At 47.2% G+C, this 17,537-nt stretch overlaps 1 protein-coding gene across 1 annotated transcript in view; it reads left to right on the top strand.

Moving 5' to 3' along the window:
* Positions 1–2,915: 2,915 nt before the first annotated feature.
* Positions 2,916–17,537, top strand: part of LOC144799925 (RNA-binding protein 3-like) — a 36,128-nt gene continuing 21,506 nt past the window's right edge. Inside the window, exons 1-5 of the mRNA XM_078671552.1 lie at positions 2,916–2,937; positions 7,336–7,446; positions 7,710–7,816; positions 8,114–8,213; positions 8,458–8,542. Of these exons, the coding sequence (XP_078527678.1) occupies positions 7,344–7,446; positions 7,710–7,816; positions 8,114–8,213; positions 8,458–8,542 (395 nt within the window). The 5' untranslated portion in view covers positions 2,916–2,937; positions 7,336–7,343. The remainder of the gene's footprint in view (positions 2,938–7,335; positions 7,447–7,709; positions 7,817–8,113; positions 8,214–8,457; positions 8,543–17,537) is intronic.

Here is a 17,537-nt window from a genome sequence, read left to right as displayed (position 1 = left end):
TGGTGAGAGGGTTGGAGTGTCACTTGTAAAATGTCTAAATGATGGGCCAATGACCCTGCCTTTACTGTGAATGAAACGGTGAATCCGTGTCCTGTGTTGATGAACTCCGTCTTCAAAGGTTTAATGACGATGTGGGCGTCAACATTTAAACAAATCTCGTAGCGTAGTTAGGTAGTGAACATGAACGGCGGACAAAGGAACAGAGTAGATAGTTAAGTGAGAGTGGTGAGAGGGTTGGAGTGTCACTCGTAAAATGTCTAAATGATGGACCAATGACCCTGCATTTACCGTGAATGAAACGGTGAATCCGTGTCCTGTGTTGATGAACTCCGTCTTCAAAGGTTTAATGACGATGTGGGCGTCAACATTTAAACAAATCTTGTAGCGTAGTTAGGTAGTGAACATGAACGGCGGACAAAGGAACAGAGTAGATAGGAAACTGAAAGTACGGCCGGCCGGCCGGCCAGCAATGATTAATTAGGGGAGGAGAAGCGTGTTAGGGGAGGAGAAGCCGCAGAGTGCACGCTGGGCGAAGCCCTTTGATATGCTGTGCAGCCGTGAATGCGCGTGCTTGTTTGGTCACGTGATTCACGTGAACTTAATGAAAACCGCAGCGCAAGAAGCCCTTGGTTTCACGAGCGTTTTGAGGACATGAATTCTCGCTCCGCTCAATGCGCTTGCGCGCATTGATGGGTCGCGAGACCTAAAAATAAAGTGATCTTATGTAACAAAACAAAAAAAAAAACAAGCATTGGCATTGCCAATAGGTCTCGCTTGTGGGTCTTTCGTTCTCTGCCAGACAACGCACACCGGATCCCCAGCACTAATCAAGTTATTTCCGTATTCAAGAATCTGAACTATTCATTTCAATATTATGTGCTTTCTCGGTTTTTCCCCCTCGCAATCACCAAGATAATTAGACATTTTGCACTTTATAATGAAATGATTGCAGCCTCAATCTGTGAGAAATGGGGAATTGACTGTTCTTCATTGTACTGTGGAGTGGATGGAAATGTGTGTGTGCGGGAGGGGGGTAGAGAGAGGGGGTGAAAGAGAGACACGGGAAGGGAAAGGTGGAGAGAAAGAAGCAGAGGGGGAGATAGGGGGGTAAGAGGAAAGAAAGAAAGAAAGAAGGAAAGAAAGAAAGAAAGAAGGAAAGAAAGAAAGAGGAAGGAAAGAAGGATGGAAAGAAATAAAAAAGAAAGGAAGAAAGAAAACGAGAGAAAGAAGAGAAAGAAAGAATGAAAGAAAAAGAGAAAGGAAGAAAGAAAGAAGAGAAAGAAAGAAATAAAGGGGGAAGAAAGAAAGAAGACAGAAAGAAAAAAGGAAGGCAGGAAGGAAGAAAGAAAACGAGAGAAAGGAAGAAAGAGAGAATGAAAGAAAAAGAAAAAGGAAGAAAGAAAGTAAGAAGAGAGAAAGGAAGAAAGAAATGAAGGAAGAAACGAACAAAGGAAGGAAGAATGAAAGAAAGAAGGGAAGAATGAAAGAAAGAAAGCAAGGAAGGAAGAAAGAACGAAAGAAAGAAAGGAAGGAAGAAAGAAAGGGGAGGGAGGGAGGGGAAAAAAGCGAGCGAGAGGAAGGAGAGATAGGTGGAGTAAGAGAAACATAAAGGGGCGTGGGGAGGGGTGCTTTGGCTTTCTCCATTGCTCTGGGAAGTGCATGTAAATCTGTATGACAGAGAAAGAGGCAAAAAGGATTAAACATAAAGGTGGGAGATAGAGGACAGGAGAGAACAAGAACGAAAGACAGGCCAAAGCAGGGTGAAGGATTCGAGCATGAAAAACAAGGCAGCGCTGGGAGGGGGGCTGGGCACGAAGGAAGGAGAAATGTGAGTCACGGCGGCCGTGAAATGTGAAGCAGATCCCTTTGAAGCTCTCGGAGGCAGGAGCAAATGGTAAGGGGAGCTAAAAACAAGAGCGGCCGGGAAGCGGCCAGGAAACTAAGTACGGCCGGCCACATAATTAGGGGAGGAGAAGTGTGGCAGGCAGATGTGCGGCCTGGTGAGGGGGCGGGAATGCGAGCCTGGTGGGGGCAGGCGGATTACGGAGATGCTCGTGCTTGTGTGGTCACGTGACCTCACATGCACTGTGAAGAAACGCCAGTGGTTTCACTAGCCGATCGAGCACTTGAATTCGATCCTATCCATTCCTGCGGAATGGGACAGGCTCGACCTAATGAATGTGTCCTTATGTAACCTAACTGGTGCTCATATTTAATATCCACTTGCCTACAAAAAAAATGTGTCCTTATGTAACCTAACTCTGTGTCCTTATGTAACCTAACTCTGTGTCCTTATGTAACCTAACTCTGTGTCCTTATGTAACCTAACTGGTGCTCATGTAAAGTGCTCCAATTCCTTCGGGGCGAGTTGTGTAAATCTGCAAAAATAAAACTTGATGGCGTGTTTTGTCTAAACTGCATTAAATACACATTTCGTGGCCTCCTATAATGCTGGGGCGCAGCGCCCCCTACTGCCGCATCCCAGGAGCTCACTTGCCGCCATCTTAGGGTCAGGCATCGTCGCCGCGCCTGCACAGACCGTGGTGGAAGCATTGCAGCTTGCCTGACTCTGACACGGACGTCGTGAGCACGCGGTCTCATTGTGAGGTCACGCCATAAATATTTATGAGAAGAAACACGGTATAAACTAGAGCGCGCGATGGGTGCTCGGGAATCGCGAGGCCGTGCCGTCTGCTGGCAGGTAAGGGTCGCCGCCGACGCTCCAGAAGGTTCGACGCGTGTGCCGCGGTGGGCGCGCTTTTATGACATCAGAGGGAGCGAGGCGTTGTCGCGTACCTAGTGACGTCGTATGGCTGTTACTCCCACCACCTGAAGGAGAATGGCGCTCATGACCTGTCACCTCTCCCTCAGGTGGAGGGCGCCGCCCACAGCAGCCTGAGGAATCAGGAACAGGGGAGAGGATTCAAATAAATCAGGGTTTATTTACCCGTCGCTTTAAAAAAAAAAAAAAAATCAGGGTTTATTTACCTATGGCGTGATTTTGATGGGAGTGGAGGCAGTTTAACGGTTCAGAGCGCTCAATTTGAGACGGGAGGGTTGGCATGCATGGGCTTCGCCCTCTATGCGGGTTCAGTCATGTCTGCCAACATTATTTTAGGGCAGGGAAGTGAGAGATTTTAAAATAAATATATATTTTGGGGGGGGGGGGGGGGGGCTTGGCAATTCGGGATGCTCCCTCCTGAATCGGGTCTATTATCATGCATGCATTGGGAACCCATGCCAAAAAATAGTTAATGTGCGCTGACTTCAGTGGACTCGCCCCCAATCCCATGGGATGCATCCTTTATAGATATTTAATATGCTGCCAGGTATGTTCGTGTCCGGTCAGATGCAGAGGGTCCCCCTCTCTGTGTTCAAGGGAGATTGTGTCTTCAAGAGAGAAATACAGTCAGCGTGTCTGGGAATGCTAGAGTGGGACTGGGAGGTAGAGGGTGTCATTTGCTAAGGCAATAAGTCGAATAGAACCACACAGTCTTTTGTAGTCAGCTGCCTTGACCTGGAACGCCCCTATGCAGAGCGTACATATGGAGAGCAGTTGCCTGGTGAGCACAGAGTGCTAGATTAGAAGTGAAAGGCTGGGAAATGTGACAGTGCTGTTACCAGACCAGTGCAAATCACTCACACAAGGATTTGTTGCAGTGTTTGCTTGTAGGATGATGTACTTGCAGCTTGCAGTCGGTTATGGAAAAACAATCCTCTTATTGGTAGCATAGCCTGCAAGAGGGCTGTAACCATTTCAAATCTGGGTGTGCAGACTACAGTTAGTAGTCATTGCTTGAAAAATGAGCTCTGACAGTGTTTGGTCCCAACCTGAAGTCTATTTTTATGCATTTTGAGAACATGCTTGACTAAAAAGATGTGCACGGTACAAAGTCTCAAAATGGTATCAAGTTCAGCAACGAAAGCCAAGAAGTTGTCATGTTTATAAGGAACAATTTCCATATCTAGCGCAAAAGTTACAAGTGGACATTTTTGAGCCACTGCATGTTAAGCAGGTACAGAGATGTTAGTAAATGTTTTAGGAGAGAAACAGTACATAGGTTGCTGCTGCTAGACACTTGGTTAATTGAAACGTTAATCGTATTAGTTTTTCCTGCTACTAGTAACCGGGGAAGGGGTAATGTGTTGATGTCTGCTCAGGTTTAGGAAGTCTGGCCCCAGCATTCTGGATTTATTATACCTTGTTAACTTGGTTTCAAGAGTCTGGGATTAGAATCGATTGGTGTAATCAAGATGTGGCAGACCTAGACATGTTGATACTTACATCCTTTAGACAACTTGTAAGAATAGAAAAGTATTTGTTAAAGTGCTCATCATATAGTAAGAGGCACTGTCTCTTTGAGTTGGGTTTGGAGTGAGAGGCTGATATCCATAATCACATATATCTTTTCCCTCTTATGTCAACGTGGTAGGTGGTAACCCTGTCTCCAGAGGCCATCCACAGCTATGTGCTCGGATTCTTATTAGAAATTTCACATCTGACACAGTTGGAAAGAAATTCCCTTAAGTTTGGGTGTGCAGTTGTTCACTATCCTTAGACTACTTGTTAAGGGAGGTTTAAGTTACAACGCACACTGGAATATGGAGAACCAAGAAGGATAACTGTTAAAGGAGGCTAACTGATAACGATAACATGAATATTAAACATTCATATAGGGTCACCTATCCCAGGCAGTGTACCATGAAATGCAACATGTTTAAATACTTCTGTACAGAGACGTCTCACACCCCTGTAAAAAGGTCTTCAAACTATGTGTACTCATCTCATAAGGACCAAATATCCAGTCATACACTTTTATTTAAGATGGCCAACAGCACACCTTCTCCGGATTCTGTACTCTCTTTATGTAACTCGCTATCAGCCAAACTAAGGTTGGCTTCTGACATCCCGACCTTCCAGAAAGACATTCCTGTTCAGAAGACATCTAAACAATAATTTGCCTGAATCAAATCCTCCTCCTCCTTAGGGATGCCTGACTTTAACTTTTTTTGATCATCTGCTGTTTAGCCATTTGTCCGCCCCCTTTGTTTCTTGTCTCTTTGTTGTAAATCTCGTGTTCTTCCTACCATCTCTGTGCTTCTCACGCTAATTCATCCGCTTTCCCTTATACTTATTGATTCACCTATCTTGCCACTTGTTTCGTCCTTTTCTAGCCCCCTGCTTTAACCCCCTCTTTGGCTGCTACCTAATTTAAATTACTTTCTGTAAACATATCTTGCCTGTTTAACTACAGTTCTTTGTAAATTGCTCAAATACCTTCAGGTGCAATGGTGCTATAGAAGGATACGCATCTACATAAACAAGTGAGATGTTTCAAAAGCTTCCCAATGGGTGCACGCCACATGGAAATAACTGCGCAGAAACCCCAGCACTGATGTTGAGACACTACCTAAAACTTCCTTTCAGGGGACAGCAGATGTCTGTACTCCCTCAATCTTCTCTATGTAAGCCAAACTCTCCACGGTGTGACCCGTAAGTGTGCAATCAGACAAGTAAAAGTGGAGTTGTAGATCAAGGAACACTGACCCCACATCCATAAGACCATCAAAAGAGCTTCCCGCAGACACCAATTGCTCTTCAGGGCAATTGAGCATGATGTAAATGCCGCTCGAATTCTGCTCCTCAGTTACTGAGATGAAACTGCAGCTGGCTCAGTCCTCTGCCTTTGCTAGGGAAAATCATTTGATACTGGTGTTCATTTGACTCTCTCGTAGTCAGGAGGAACTATGAGGGATTGAACTGGAGCGATTCACCAGAGTTCATATGTTCCAGTTGTGTTCTTTCAGGTCAGAGAATCTGTCGCCTGCAGGACGCCAAGGCTCAATTTGTTTATCAATGAGCCTCAGTCTTTATTTGGATCTCTGGGAAGTTCTGCTGCTCAGCATGGGCATCAGTTATTTATTGGACACCAATGACCTGAAGCTCTACATCAAAGGCTGGTTCATCCTCAGCATTGACTATCTGAAGAATTAGCTCTTTGCCATTTAAGCATGGATGTCCCTTTAGCTAACTCAGGCTGAACCCTACTAAGACAGAGTCTGTACTGATTTCCAGAAGAGGCGAACAGCAGATCAAGAAAGGCTCTTGTGAGATGAACGTTATCCCATTACTGAATAATGGCAGCAATTGGGGCTTCTAGATGGACAGCTCTTGCTCAAAGACGAAGATCTCAGAAAACAGACTGTGAGTGACACCCGCTGACTGTGGAGTGAATTCCTTCCTACCAGAAATGGATTGCAGGATAGCCATCCAGGCTCTGGCCCTGCCTCCTCTTGATGGTGGTAAAGGTCTGCTGGCTGACAACAGAAGGCCTGCCTGACACCTATGAAGTGCGCCCTACCTGTGACAGGCCATTTCAACACTAAACTATTACGTATGACTACGTGGTCTCCAGATGAACAATATAAAGAACAGGTTGAGGAGGATCCAGTCACAATCCCGGGTGATCATAGAAAGCAACCATTCGTCACGGAACCCTGGGGGAGATAGGCCTGCCGCTAATTTATTGGGTGAAGGAATGTATTTATTAAACATATCTGTGTAGAGCCAAATGTATAATCGAGTATCTCACAAATAACAAACATTGAACATTAGCACAGTAAACAGCTTGGACCAGATCTCAGAGAGGAATAACTGTTTTTTCTTTTCTTTTTATGGAGTGGTCTTATAGGGTTGCCGGTGTGTGGAATCCAAAGTCATGTTTGGTATTTCATGGCTTGGGGTTTGTCCATTGATTGATGCCTGATGTGAGGTTAAGGACTGAAAAAGAACTGCCACCACACCATTGTTCCTTTTCTGTTCTGCCCTGTGGGTTTTGCCAGCAGCAGATTCAGAAATATGTGGTTCCCTGTGATTTTTGCATGTGTTGCCAGGAGCACCCAAAGCCTTCTGATTCCCCCACCAATAGGAGTCTGTTATTTCCTTTATGGTCCATTAACACGTAAGTGCTATAATGGTATTTAGACCCGAAACTCAGGTCCCAAAGGTGCTAGGACTTAGTGTTTTTTAGGAGGTGTCATTTTAACTGCCCGCTAGTCCATATCTGTTCTTATTATAAGTAATACATAATAGAACCCACCTCAGATACTGCCCTGTAACTGTTAATTGGTCCAAGACTCCAAGAAAAACCTTTGAATGGCCTTCCCATGCTTTGCGACCATGGCTGATCGCTGTTGCTGCAGGTTGTTTGTTGGCATGTTGGGGTTGTCTCTGCATGGAGGTGTTGTGAGTGTTCACCATTGCTGTCTGCCTGTTTTACTGCCACTTGGTTGGGATGGTTCCTGATCTAACTGAGATTTGGCTTTTTTTTTCAGTGTTCATCATGTCTTCCCATGACAGGAAACTTTTTATTGGCGGCCTCGCAAACAGCACAACAGAGGAGATCTTGGAAGGCGCATTTTGCCAGTATGGGAAGATCGAATCAGGTGTGTATTCCAGGCCTGCTTAATGTTCTGCTTAATGTCATACACGACTAGACTGAACTTCATGTGCAAGAGGTGTTTAGGACTCACTGTAGGACTTTGCTGCAGGAAAACATGGGTGCTGTATGTAAAATTGTCACAAGTATGAATCCTGAAGAGTGGGTGATTCATCCTTTTTATCCTCCTTTAAAGTGAACAGCATTTCATTAGACAGTGACTGGGAGTAGCAAGTGTTCCATTAATGCCCCTTGTTTTCCACCCTGTAGTTGTGGTAGTAAGGGAGCAAGACACCCAGAGGTCCAGAGGGTTTGGTTTTGTCACCTTTGAGAGCGAAGAAGATGCCAAGGCCGCCTTACAGGCCATGAATGGGCAGGTGAGTGCTTCTTACACTCTTTTGAATGAAGCGAAAAGGTTGTAATGTTCTGATTGTGCTTGCAAATGATAGCATGGATCAGCAAAGTCTAGTTGTAAAATGAAAGTCTAAAGGTTTGACGAATAGATGAACTGCTCCATTCTCAGTGAAGCTTGACCTAATTGTGGACCAAGCTGAGGCTTGTCTGCAATGGTTCCTCCCCTGGATGCTTAATGTTTGCGGTGTGCAGAGGCCTCATTGGAGGGTTATGAATGCTGCTGCTGTTCTCATGTAGACTCTGCGTTTGATCTTCCACAGAGTATTGCTGGGCGCCAGATCCGAGTTTCCTACGAAGGCACACCTTCAGGCAGAAGCGATGGGGCCGGCAGTGAAGAATCTGGTCGCGGCAGAGGACGAGGCAAGTATTTTACATTTGGGATGCCTGTGTACTCCGACAGGCAGATGTCATGGTGGCCCTCGACAGCGGCTGAATAGTGCTTCTTATTGCTTGGAAGCACAAGTGCAGGACTTGCGGTAACTGCTGTTACCGTCTTAGGGTTTAACATGCAGTGCATTACCTCTAAGTGTTGACATTCTACTCACTGAGTCTCTGCACGCTCTTGCTTAATTGCAGACCTACATGTGCTATAACTTTCTTTCAGGTGACCTCGGAGGTGGAGGATATGGAGGATATGGTGGCGGTGGATATGGTGGCAGCGGATATGGATCCGTGCAATCCTACGGCAGGTACGCAGGGATGGGATTTTTATTGGTTGTGGAATTGCAGCTGTTGGACTTGGCCCTTTTTCCCCAAAATGTTTCAGTTTTCACCCCCCTATGTGAGGATGTCTCCCCCATGGTAGAGAAATGTATAGGCCATGTGTGGTGTGAGATGCCATAGTAAATGTGATGCAATGGTGTGCGCACCTCTAATTTCTCCATTGTGAAAATGCACCTTGGTGAAATGTCGCTTTTAAAATGGGTGCCGCCTGACTGTGGTGGGTTAGCAGTCTAGTTGTTCGGTTCCCAGCCATCCCAGCTTTTGGAGGGAAAGCCTGGCACCCAGGAGCTCTACTCCTCCCCCTGAGCCGGTTAGAACCAGTTTCCCCAGACGCTTCTAGAAGCTTCTGGCACTGTCTGGTATGTGGGGTGGGGAGGCGTATAAGTAAGGGGGCTGTGCCACCATGTGCTCAGACAGAGCGTGGACATGAACGTGAGGGGACCTGCTGCCAGGAAGTACCGCCACATGGGCCTGTGTGCTGGACCCTGTGCCCAACTGTAACCCCCCTGCTGTCCACAGGGCTAGTGAGAGCCCCACTGCCGGAGTCAAGGCTGTTGTAACAGGAGGAGTGCCACGTTACAGAGGGGGATGGTTTCTAGGACCTTCCGCCCTGTCCTGATGAGTGCCCGCTGACTGCTGACCTTGCCCAGTAGTGCCTGCTGCTCTGCTACCTGGCCCCTGAAGAGGAGGAGCGTTATATTGGGCTGGACTGTACCCCCCAGGAGGTGAGGAGCGCTACCTTTGGTCCCTGAGGCTGCTGGTGGGACCTTGCGCTTCGTGAGCGCTACATGCGGAGTGCCAGGGGAAGAGAAGCGCTAACTATGTTTGGATTGCCTGTACCCCCCCTGCCTGCCATCTAGTGCTTGGTGAGGGCCGCGCTAGCTACCGAGTGCCCAGGAGAAGGGGAGCCCTGTCTTCTGCCCCCGGAATCTGGTGGTGCTACCTTACGCCTGTTAAGCTCAATTCTTCATGACCCCAGGAAGAACGCCTTTATTTAAAAGCGCTGCGGGAGCCAACCCTGCGTGATTGCGCCCTTGTGCTGATTTAAATGGAAGCGGGTGCCCACCCCGCGTAGTGGCGGCGCTTTGTATGCCTTTGAAGTAAGCGGGTGCCCACCCCGCATATTGCCGCCCTTTTGACGGTTTGAAACCCGGCGGGAGCCTACCCCGCACTTTGATCTGGCCGCAAATCACCGCCGCAGCCCGGGAGAACTGTCTATTTCTAAACTACAGCGGGTGCCCACCCCGCCGTCCACTTCACAGTAAGATGGAGCCTATCCCTCATTGCCGCCTGGAGTCACCGCCGCGGCCCGGGAGAATCGTCTACGTTTCAACTGAGCGGGAGCCCACCCCGCGTACTACTGCCAGGATCACCGCTGCGGCCCCGGAGGAGTCCACGCCACAGACGCGACGCAGAAGTCAGTGAGCCCAGCCGGGATGGGGGCGGAGCTTCCCCGAGGTCCGTCCGGGTCAGGGGAGCCGCGCAGCATTTGGCGTCGGCTGCCGCACCGCCCGGAAGTCCCACCTTCTAGGACGGGGCCTGGGTGAAGACCAGCCGAGCCCCGCGTGTGCAGCGTAAGTGGGAGAGAGGCGGGCAGGGACTGTCGAGGCACATTGTCGTTGCCTTCCCTGCCCACGAAGACACCAGGAGAGCCCCACCCGCACGAAGAGGAGCAGCGGAAGAGGGGAGCCGGTTGCGGCCAGAGGCCCCGGACTGCCGGTGAGTGGGGCTGCATGTGCGGAGCTGGGGGGGTGAGTCGGGGCACATTGCCGGTGTCTGCCCCCGTGCCAGGGATTTTGCCGCTGCCCTGCTAGAGCGAAGGGAGCTGCTACGCTGGGGGCCACATTGCTTCCATTACCGAGTCCCGGGAGAGGACTCTACGTTGGGGACAATTGTGTAATTAGAGAGCCTCAGAAGAGGGATTCCCACACGCCAACAGTGCAGGACTTTGGTTGGATACAACTGCCCCGCTGGACAGTGCGGCAGCTGCAATGATTGGGGCATATAGTTAGTGATGACCTGCTAGGATGTAGGCATAACGTGTGGTTACACTACGGATATTATTTCCATGCTCCCAGGCGTAGGCCCATGGTGATAGTGATGATTATGCCTAATGTGATGTTGCCTAGCGATGTATCCTGACGTATGCTTACAGTGTTGTTACACTGATGAGAATGTTTCTTGCCGCAGGTGTTTAGGCCCCATGTACTGCATGTGTGATCTATGCATGTGATAATGCCTAAGGCCATGCATAAAGTTATACCTAATGTTATGCATGGTGTGATGCTCAGGGTTCTAGGCCTATTTGGATGCCCAGATGTATTGGAGTAGGCTCATGGTAATGATGCGCCTATGCTAACCTGATTATACCTCTTACATTTCTAGGTCTTGTGGGGTGCCACATGCACATGTCGAGTCATACTGAGAGCACCTACTGTGATTATGCCCAATGTACTTTCTACTAATGTGATGCATAACATGTTATATGCTTAGGGTGGACTCGCACCTTGATTTATGTTGTTGATTTTATGCCTCACGCGAATGTTCATGCTAATGTTGTCCCCTTACAGCTTTCCTACCGCAGGGGGTATTCCTGTTGTTTATGCATGTTGAGAGGCGTAATAGGATGCTTTAGATTACGCCTGCTCTCAGAGGTTTCTGCTTTTACCCTTATGGTGATGCCATGATGTTTCCGTTGCAGGGATTCTGGCCTAATGCCTACTGTCACGCCCTGATGTTTTTATTGCAGGACTGAGACTGATGGACATATCTTTTTTTCCTTTGTCCTTCGCAATGGTTCTGGCAGCGGCCCGATTGGCCCTGCCATGTATATAATCCCCCTGTAAATATTGCCTTGGCGCCGGTTGGCGCAGTGTAGAGATTACGGTGATTATTATCCTGTGGTTTACACAATACAAAAGTTATTCTTACACAACCTTGTGTAGCGTCTCTTTTTGGAGTGTGCCTTGTGTGTTGTCTGTGTGTACTGCTTGGATGCTTTACACATTTCCTCCGGAGTTTGGCCCACCCGCTCTGCACCACGCTACCCAACAGCAGCCAAATTAGGTTATGTTTTTGTTATGATTTGGGTATATTATATGGAATGGCTCTGGGGTCTTACTGTGGAATACAGTCACGCAAACTATCTTGGGTTTAGTCAGGCTCCTTTGAACAACCTGAAGCTTAACCCCGGGTACCTATGACTTTTGAGCAGCAAGGCCTGACCAAAGAAACTTAGTGCAAAGCATTTAACAGTACCAAACAATGAAAGAAGAACGTCACACTACATGAATGAAACAAGGCCCCAGTGTATAAAAATAGAATATATTTTTAGTATTTTTTAGAGTCCTTGATGAGCAAAATCCATCATAGCTTTCCGGCAATGCAGATTTTTATAGGCTTTTTGACTTTTAATTTCAACCGCAAACAAGTATTGGTCAGCATAAAGTTTGGAAACTTTTGAAACATTTGTCAAAGTTAGTTTGGCTACTCTGGCTACGGCTTGGGCTACCAAATTCGACAGGATAAAGGTCTGTTGGGCCAATGGGGTAGATTTGGACAAGTACCTGACCACCAAAGCATTTTCTAGTCCAGTTCCAAACTTTACAGCACAAACGCCATCTACTTTAGTGGTCCCGATGCTAGGGGTACCGGATGAAAAGATGCTCCAGTTGCTGTGCATTCAACGATTTCTCAGTCACGGGTGATGTGGGGCAACTTTGGCCACAGAGGTCGGGGTCCCACAACGTCCCCTTCAAGACAATGGAAGGCCAGCTGCGGCGGGGCTACCAGTCTCCGAGTACAAAGGTTGGAGCAGAATCATTTAGTGGAGGCTAGTGTCCCTCTTGGACGATCAATCCGGACTTTGACAACCATCCCAGGCCTGGCCGACTCAGGTGCAACTTTTGCCCTTCAAGGATTGGTCTCAGGGGCTCCCAGCAGCAATCATCGGCAAGTTCGTGGATTTGGCTACCAACTTAACGGTTTGGGCTTCTTCGCTCTTTTGTCCATAGATCTGGTTTTTGGGGATCAGCCAACTACTTGTTGAAGCCACTTCTTTGGTCTGGGGCACAACTTTACCCCTCTCCAAGAGCCACAGCTCCCAACTTTGCAAGCCCTAAAGTGGAGTAGGTGCAGTCCAGCAGACGGTGCAGACTTTCTTTGTCCAGTCCGGGGTAGCAGGGCAGTTCTTCTTCAGTCCTTGTTCCAATTCCAATGTGATCTGAGGGTCAGGGTGCCAGGGGTGTCATATTTATGCCAGGAAAGTGCCCCAAGGAGCCACTCAGTCACTAGCCACTGGTGCCTTCCCTTCTGGTGACAACGTCCCAACAATCTCAGAGTGCACTATTCTTCCCACTCCTAAGGTGTCTGAACCCTTCCTCGGCTGTTAGGAGGTTGGTAGCCCACCCTAGACACGTGGCTATCTGTGGGCTACACTCCCACGGGAAACCGGTTTGGGCACTGGTCTTCGCTCTATAGTTCTGTTTCCAGCTTGTCTGCCTAAACAAAGGGCAGCCACTCAGGAGTGTTATCGTCATTTGCCCACCAAAGGCTGCTTCGCCTTTCAAGCTCGCCTTTTTGGCTAACATCCAGAGTGATTTTCTGCAAGGGGGAGGAGACACCTCTCCCTTCAGCGTTCTTTTGTTTTCAAGCCTGGAAGTCGTTCACACCACTCCCCAGGCGGGCAGAATGCTGCCTGTTTGAGGCTATTAGAACAGCTGGGTCACAGAGTGGCAACTTTCTAAAAGTTGATTTACTTTAATAGTGACATTAAATGCGACCTGGGTGTCAGGTCTGGTCTAATGCTACGATTAATTTGATACCTACAGTTAGGTAGTCCAATTCAGATGTTAGCCAGGCTGGGGTGCTAGCCTGTAACCCTGTGTTAGCCAATGGGGCTACTAACTTTTAATCAACAAAACAACAGCTTGAAGGGTTTTGCTGAAAGGACATACATAGACACACATGCCCCTCGTAATAATATACAGCTCCCTGCCTTCGGGCTCTGTGGGCCTTCCGTAGGGGAGACGTACATATATTGTTAAGGGAAGTGGTGCCTTTGCCGTCGGTTTGGTGTGGTATATAAATAAATAATACCGGATCTAGGTTTGACTGGACATAATAATAACAGATAGCTCAATAAATAAGAGTCAAGATTCGAGGTAGTAGGAGTTTGCAGGTTTAATACAGCATAAAGGACAGGAACAGGGCAACCTGCACAGGAATAGGATGGCAGCGCTGCCTGGGACAGAATTGGAATCGGCGTAACATTTAATAACAGTGCACAAGCATATATACTAAAACAATTGCATTACAATACATACGATAGGCGGAGCAGTAGGTGTGGTCAATAGCAGTCGCGAAAGATAAGGGTGAAAGTGGGTGTAACAGGAGGCGTATACATGGACATGTGATGTAAACGTAACAGAATATGTCATAAATGGGGCGGTAACATGGAGGGGGCGACCTAAGGAGCCGGGACCTCTAACCTAGTGGTGCGCGCAAACTGACAATGACGTGTTACTAGGAGAAGCTGGGGGCTATGACTTCTGCGCTAGGAGCAGAGACTGAAGTCTGGAGAGTCAGGGCGACATGTACCTAAACACTATCTAGTATCTGATGTTTAGAGAACATGTTGATATAAACTAAAAGGTATCGGGGTAAAGGCTAACAGACTCTAAGACTGGTGCATGCATTATTCTACATGTAGTGCGTGATGAGGAATATTAAATGACCATTAATACAGTATTTCTCTTACATGGAGACGTAAAGGCTAGACGATGACTGAAACTATTGATGCGATTCAGTAGCTTAGGAATGCAGAGAAGGAGGGCTGGACTGATAACTAGAATCATAACATACTTTTGGCAGACTCAGAGGCAGAGCCAGGCCAAGCCGGGCACTGTAAGGCAGGAAGTAAGTGAAGGGTCAGGAATACAGGTGGGGGCTGTATCGCTCCTCAGCGAGGGCTCAGGAGACAGGAGCTGAATCTGGTGTCCGGGCCCTTTTGAGGACTAGAAACGGGGACTTTTCAATGAAATAACGTGCACACTGAGAGACGTGGCAACGTAGTTTTACATAGGCCTGATACTCGTAGCTTTCACGAGAACTGGAAACTGGCATACTAGAGATGGACACAACTGTAATTGCGTCTTTAATCGAACATGGGGAATACATATGCATATTAATCATGCACATACAACATAGGATGGGGAACACGTAGGGACACAGAACATGGCAAAATTTACTTTTCCACATTCCCTCCTTGTCACTACGTTTCCATCAGGAAACATCAATATTCATGATACCATCTATCATTTCATACAGTATCATTTGCTCGTCTCGAATTTTCTTGGAACGGGATTTAGAACGGGACTCGGGACTAGGAATACAAGAGGTAGCACACATGCCGCAAATCGCAGGGCCACATTGTATACAGAGGCAGCAACTGAATATGATCGCTACTGCAATACCTAGAAAGGACAACACTTTCCATCCCCAGGCGGAAATTATATTCCAGAACCAACCGGACCATGTCCAGGTGCCTGGATTTTGGTGTAACAGATGGGCAATTTTATGGAGTCTGGTTATAGCTGAATAAACAGACGGCGCGTTATTAGGAATGAAAATGCAGCAACTAGATCCGATGACTCTACATGCCCCGCCCCTATCGGCCAGTATGACGTCAAGGACGAGACGATTCTGGAGCACGACAATTCTCATAAAGGATTGCTCTTCGGTTAAGTTACCTAGAGCGGAGGTAGTCTCAATCACTACTGCTTCAAGTGTTCTGGTTAATCTACGTATCAGTTTACTGTTCACGACAGTACCTAAGTAGGGGAAGACACCTTTATTGATATCTATGTATTGTTCTAGAGCAGTTTCAGTATAATCGACAATCGGGAGGTCCCTCTTGTGTCTAGTATGTACTAAGTGGGAATTCCTATGATAGTCAGGTGGGGCTAGGAAAACTGGTGGCAGTAGGAAGGCAATGTAACAGGTTCCCTCCCAATCGAGGGGCAGACGAACATATGCGGTCTGACCACAAACAAAATAAGAATGACGTGAAGCTTTGAAAATAGATTTCCTGCTGTCACTATACTTGACAATAGTAGTACAATCACTATGTCCCACATGTACGGAACCATTCTTTCGGACACATAATTCGCCTTTGACTGGTAATACTGAAATAGCAGGTAAGTCTGGAGTAGAATCAGACTGAACATTCAAGACCATAAAATTCGAAGAATAATTACCTAAATTATAAACTTCATTTTCTAGATCTAACCCTGTTCTGTGGGGAAGACCTTGCTTGTCTGGAAAACATGTACTGTTAAGAAAGGACATATCATTTGAGGATAATGTTAACGTGGACCATGCTCCACACGAACCAGTATGTGAAAATGGATAAGGAAAGAGTGGCAAAACTCCCTTCGGTGTCTGGAAAGGGGGGAGTCGACCACACACCCAACAATTAGTGGCATTGCTGGTCTGGTGTGAATAATGTAACATGCGGATAAAGGAATTATTTCGCATAGCAAGACGATAAGATAGTTCATGAGGAGGCAGATCACTAAACGTGTGTTCTACTGTAGTATTAGAAGACTTATTTACATGAGAAATTGGAAAACATAAATAAAATGCATAACTCGTGCAGGTAATCATAAGGCTGAAAAACAACATGAAACTTAGAAAAACGATATATCGGATTGAGTTTTGACTAACTCTCTCACTATGGGGGTCTATTTTATACATGTCAGAAACCGGTCTAACCGTTTCACCTAGGGGAGGACTTAGACAATCAAACTGGCTGACTTATTTTACTAGACCTTAATTTCTTCTTATACTCCTGCTGCGGAGTTTTCTCTAACAGGGAGGGATTTGTATCATTGTCATTTGCGGGACAGTCCTTGAGAATAGTACTTTGACAGTCTTTAAAATCCTGGGAAATGTTCTTGGAAACAGTCTTTAGTCCATAAAACTTCTTTACATGCGACAGATGGACCCAGCCCTTCCTGCCTTCCAGCTTGACGGCAGTACGGGTGGCCAGGAGTACTTGTTTTGGCTCCTTCCAGCGGGGCTCCAGCGGACTTGAACGATCAAAGTTCCTTACAAGAACCAAACTTCCGGGAACGATGTCATGCGGTGCCACCTCGGTATTGTCTGGAAATGCGGCGGAGACCTGTGAACGACAAGAGTGCAGGGCAGACATCAAGGAAGCTAGGTAATCTGTCAGCATATTACTTGAAACATCGGTAATACTTCGGGGTCTAGGTGTACCCCACATATTAGGGGGGCGGCCGAATACGACCTCGTACGGGGACAGACCTGATCTGGAATGTGCGACCATGCGCATATAAAACAGAGCGACTGGCAGAGCTACTAGCCAGTCCACACCTTTCTCTTTACAAACTTTGGCGATACGGATTTTTAGGGTCTGGTTATGTCTCTCTACTAGACCGGCTGCTTCTGGATGGCGTACACAATGGAACTTCCACTGGTATCCTAACAACAGGGAAACGTGTTTCATCAGCTCAGATGAGAATGGCTGGCCGTTATCAGAATATACGACCCTTGGGAGTCCATAGCGGGGGAAGAATTCACGAACCAACTGCTTGGCAGTGGTCGCGGCTGTGTAATCTAGGACTGGATATGCTTCTGTCCACCTGGACAAAGCGCATACAGCTACAAGGACATACTTGAAATCTCGACATCGCTCCATCTGAATATAATCCATCTGGAGGACTTCAAAAGGGTGGTCAGGGGGCTGGAAACCACCTTGTTCCACCGGGACACTTTTACCTGGATTAAACTGGCAACATATCATACAGGTACGGATTTTCTGCTTGGCTGCAGCTCGTAAATGCTTGTTGAACCAAATGTTCTGGATACTGTCTAACATAGCTTTTTCTCCTAAATGTGCTGGACTATGTGCGGTATTGATAATGACTTGAACCATAG

Source organism: Lissotriton helveticus, chromosome 12 (assembly GCF_964261635.1).
Source record: "Lissotriton helveticus chromosome 12, aLisHel1.1, whole genome shotgun sequence".
Lineage (NCBI taxonomy): Eukaryota > Metazoa > Chordata > Amphibia > Caudata > Salamandridae > Lissotriton > Lissotriton helveticus.
The sequence above is the reverse complement of the archived record's forward strand: the minus strand, read 5'-3'. Positions and strand labels throughout refer to the sequence as shown.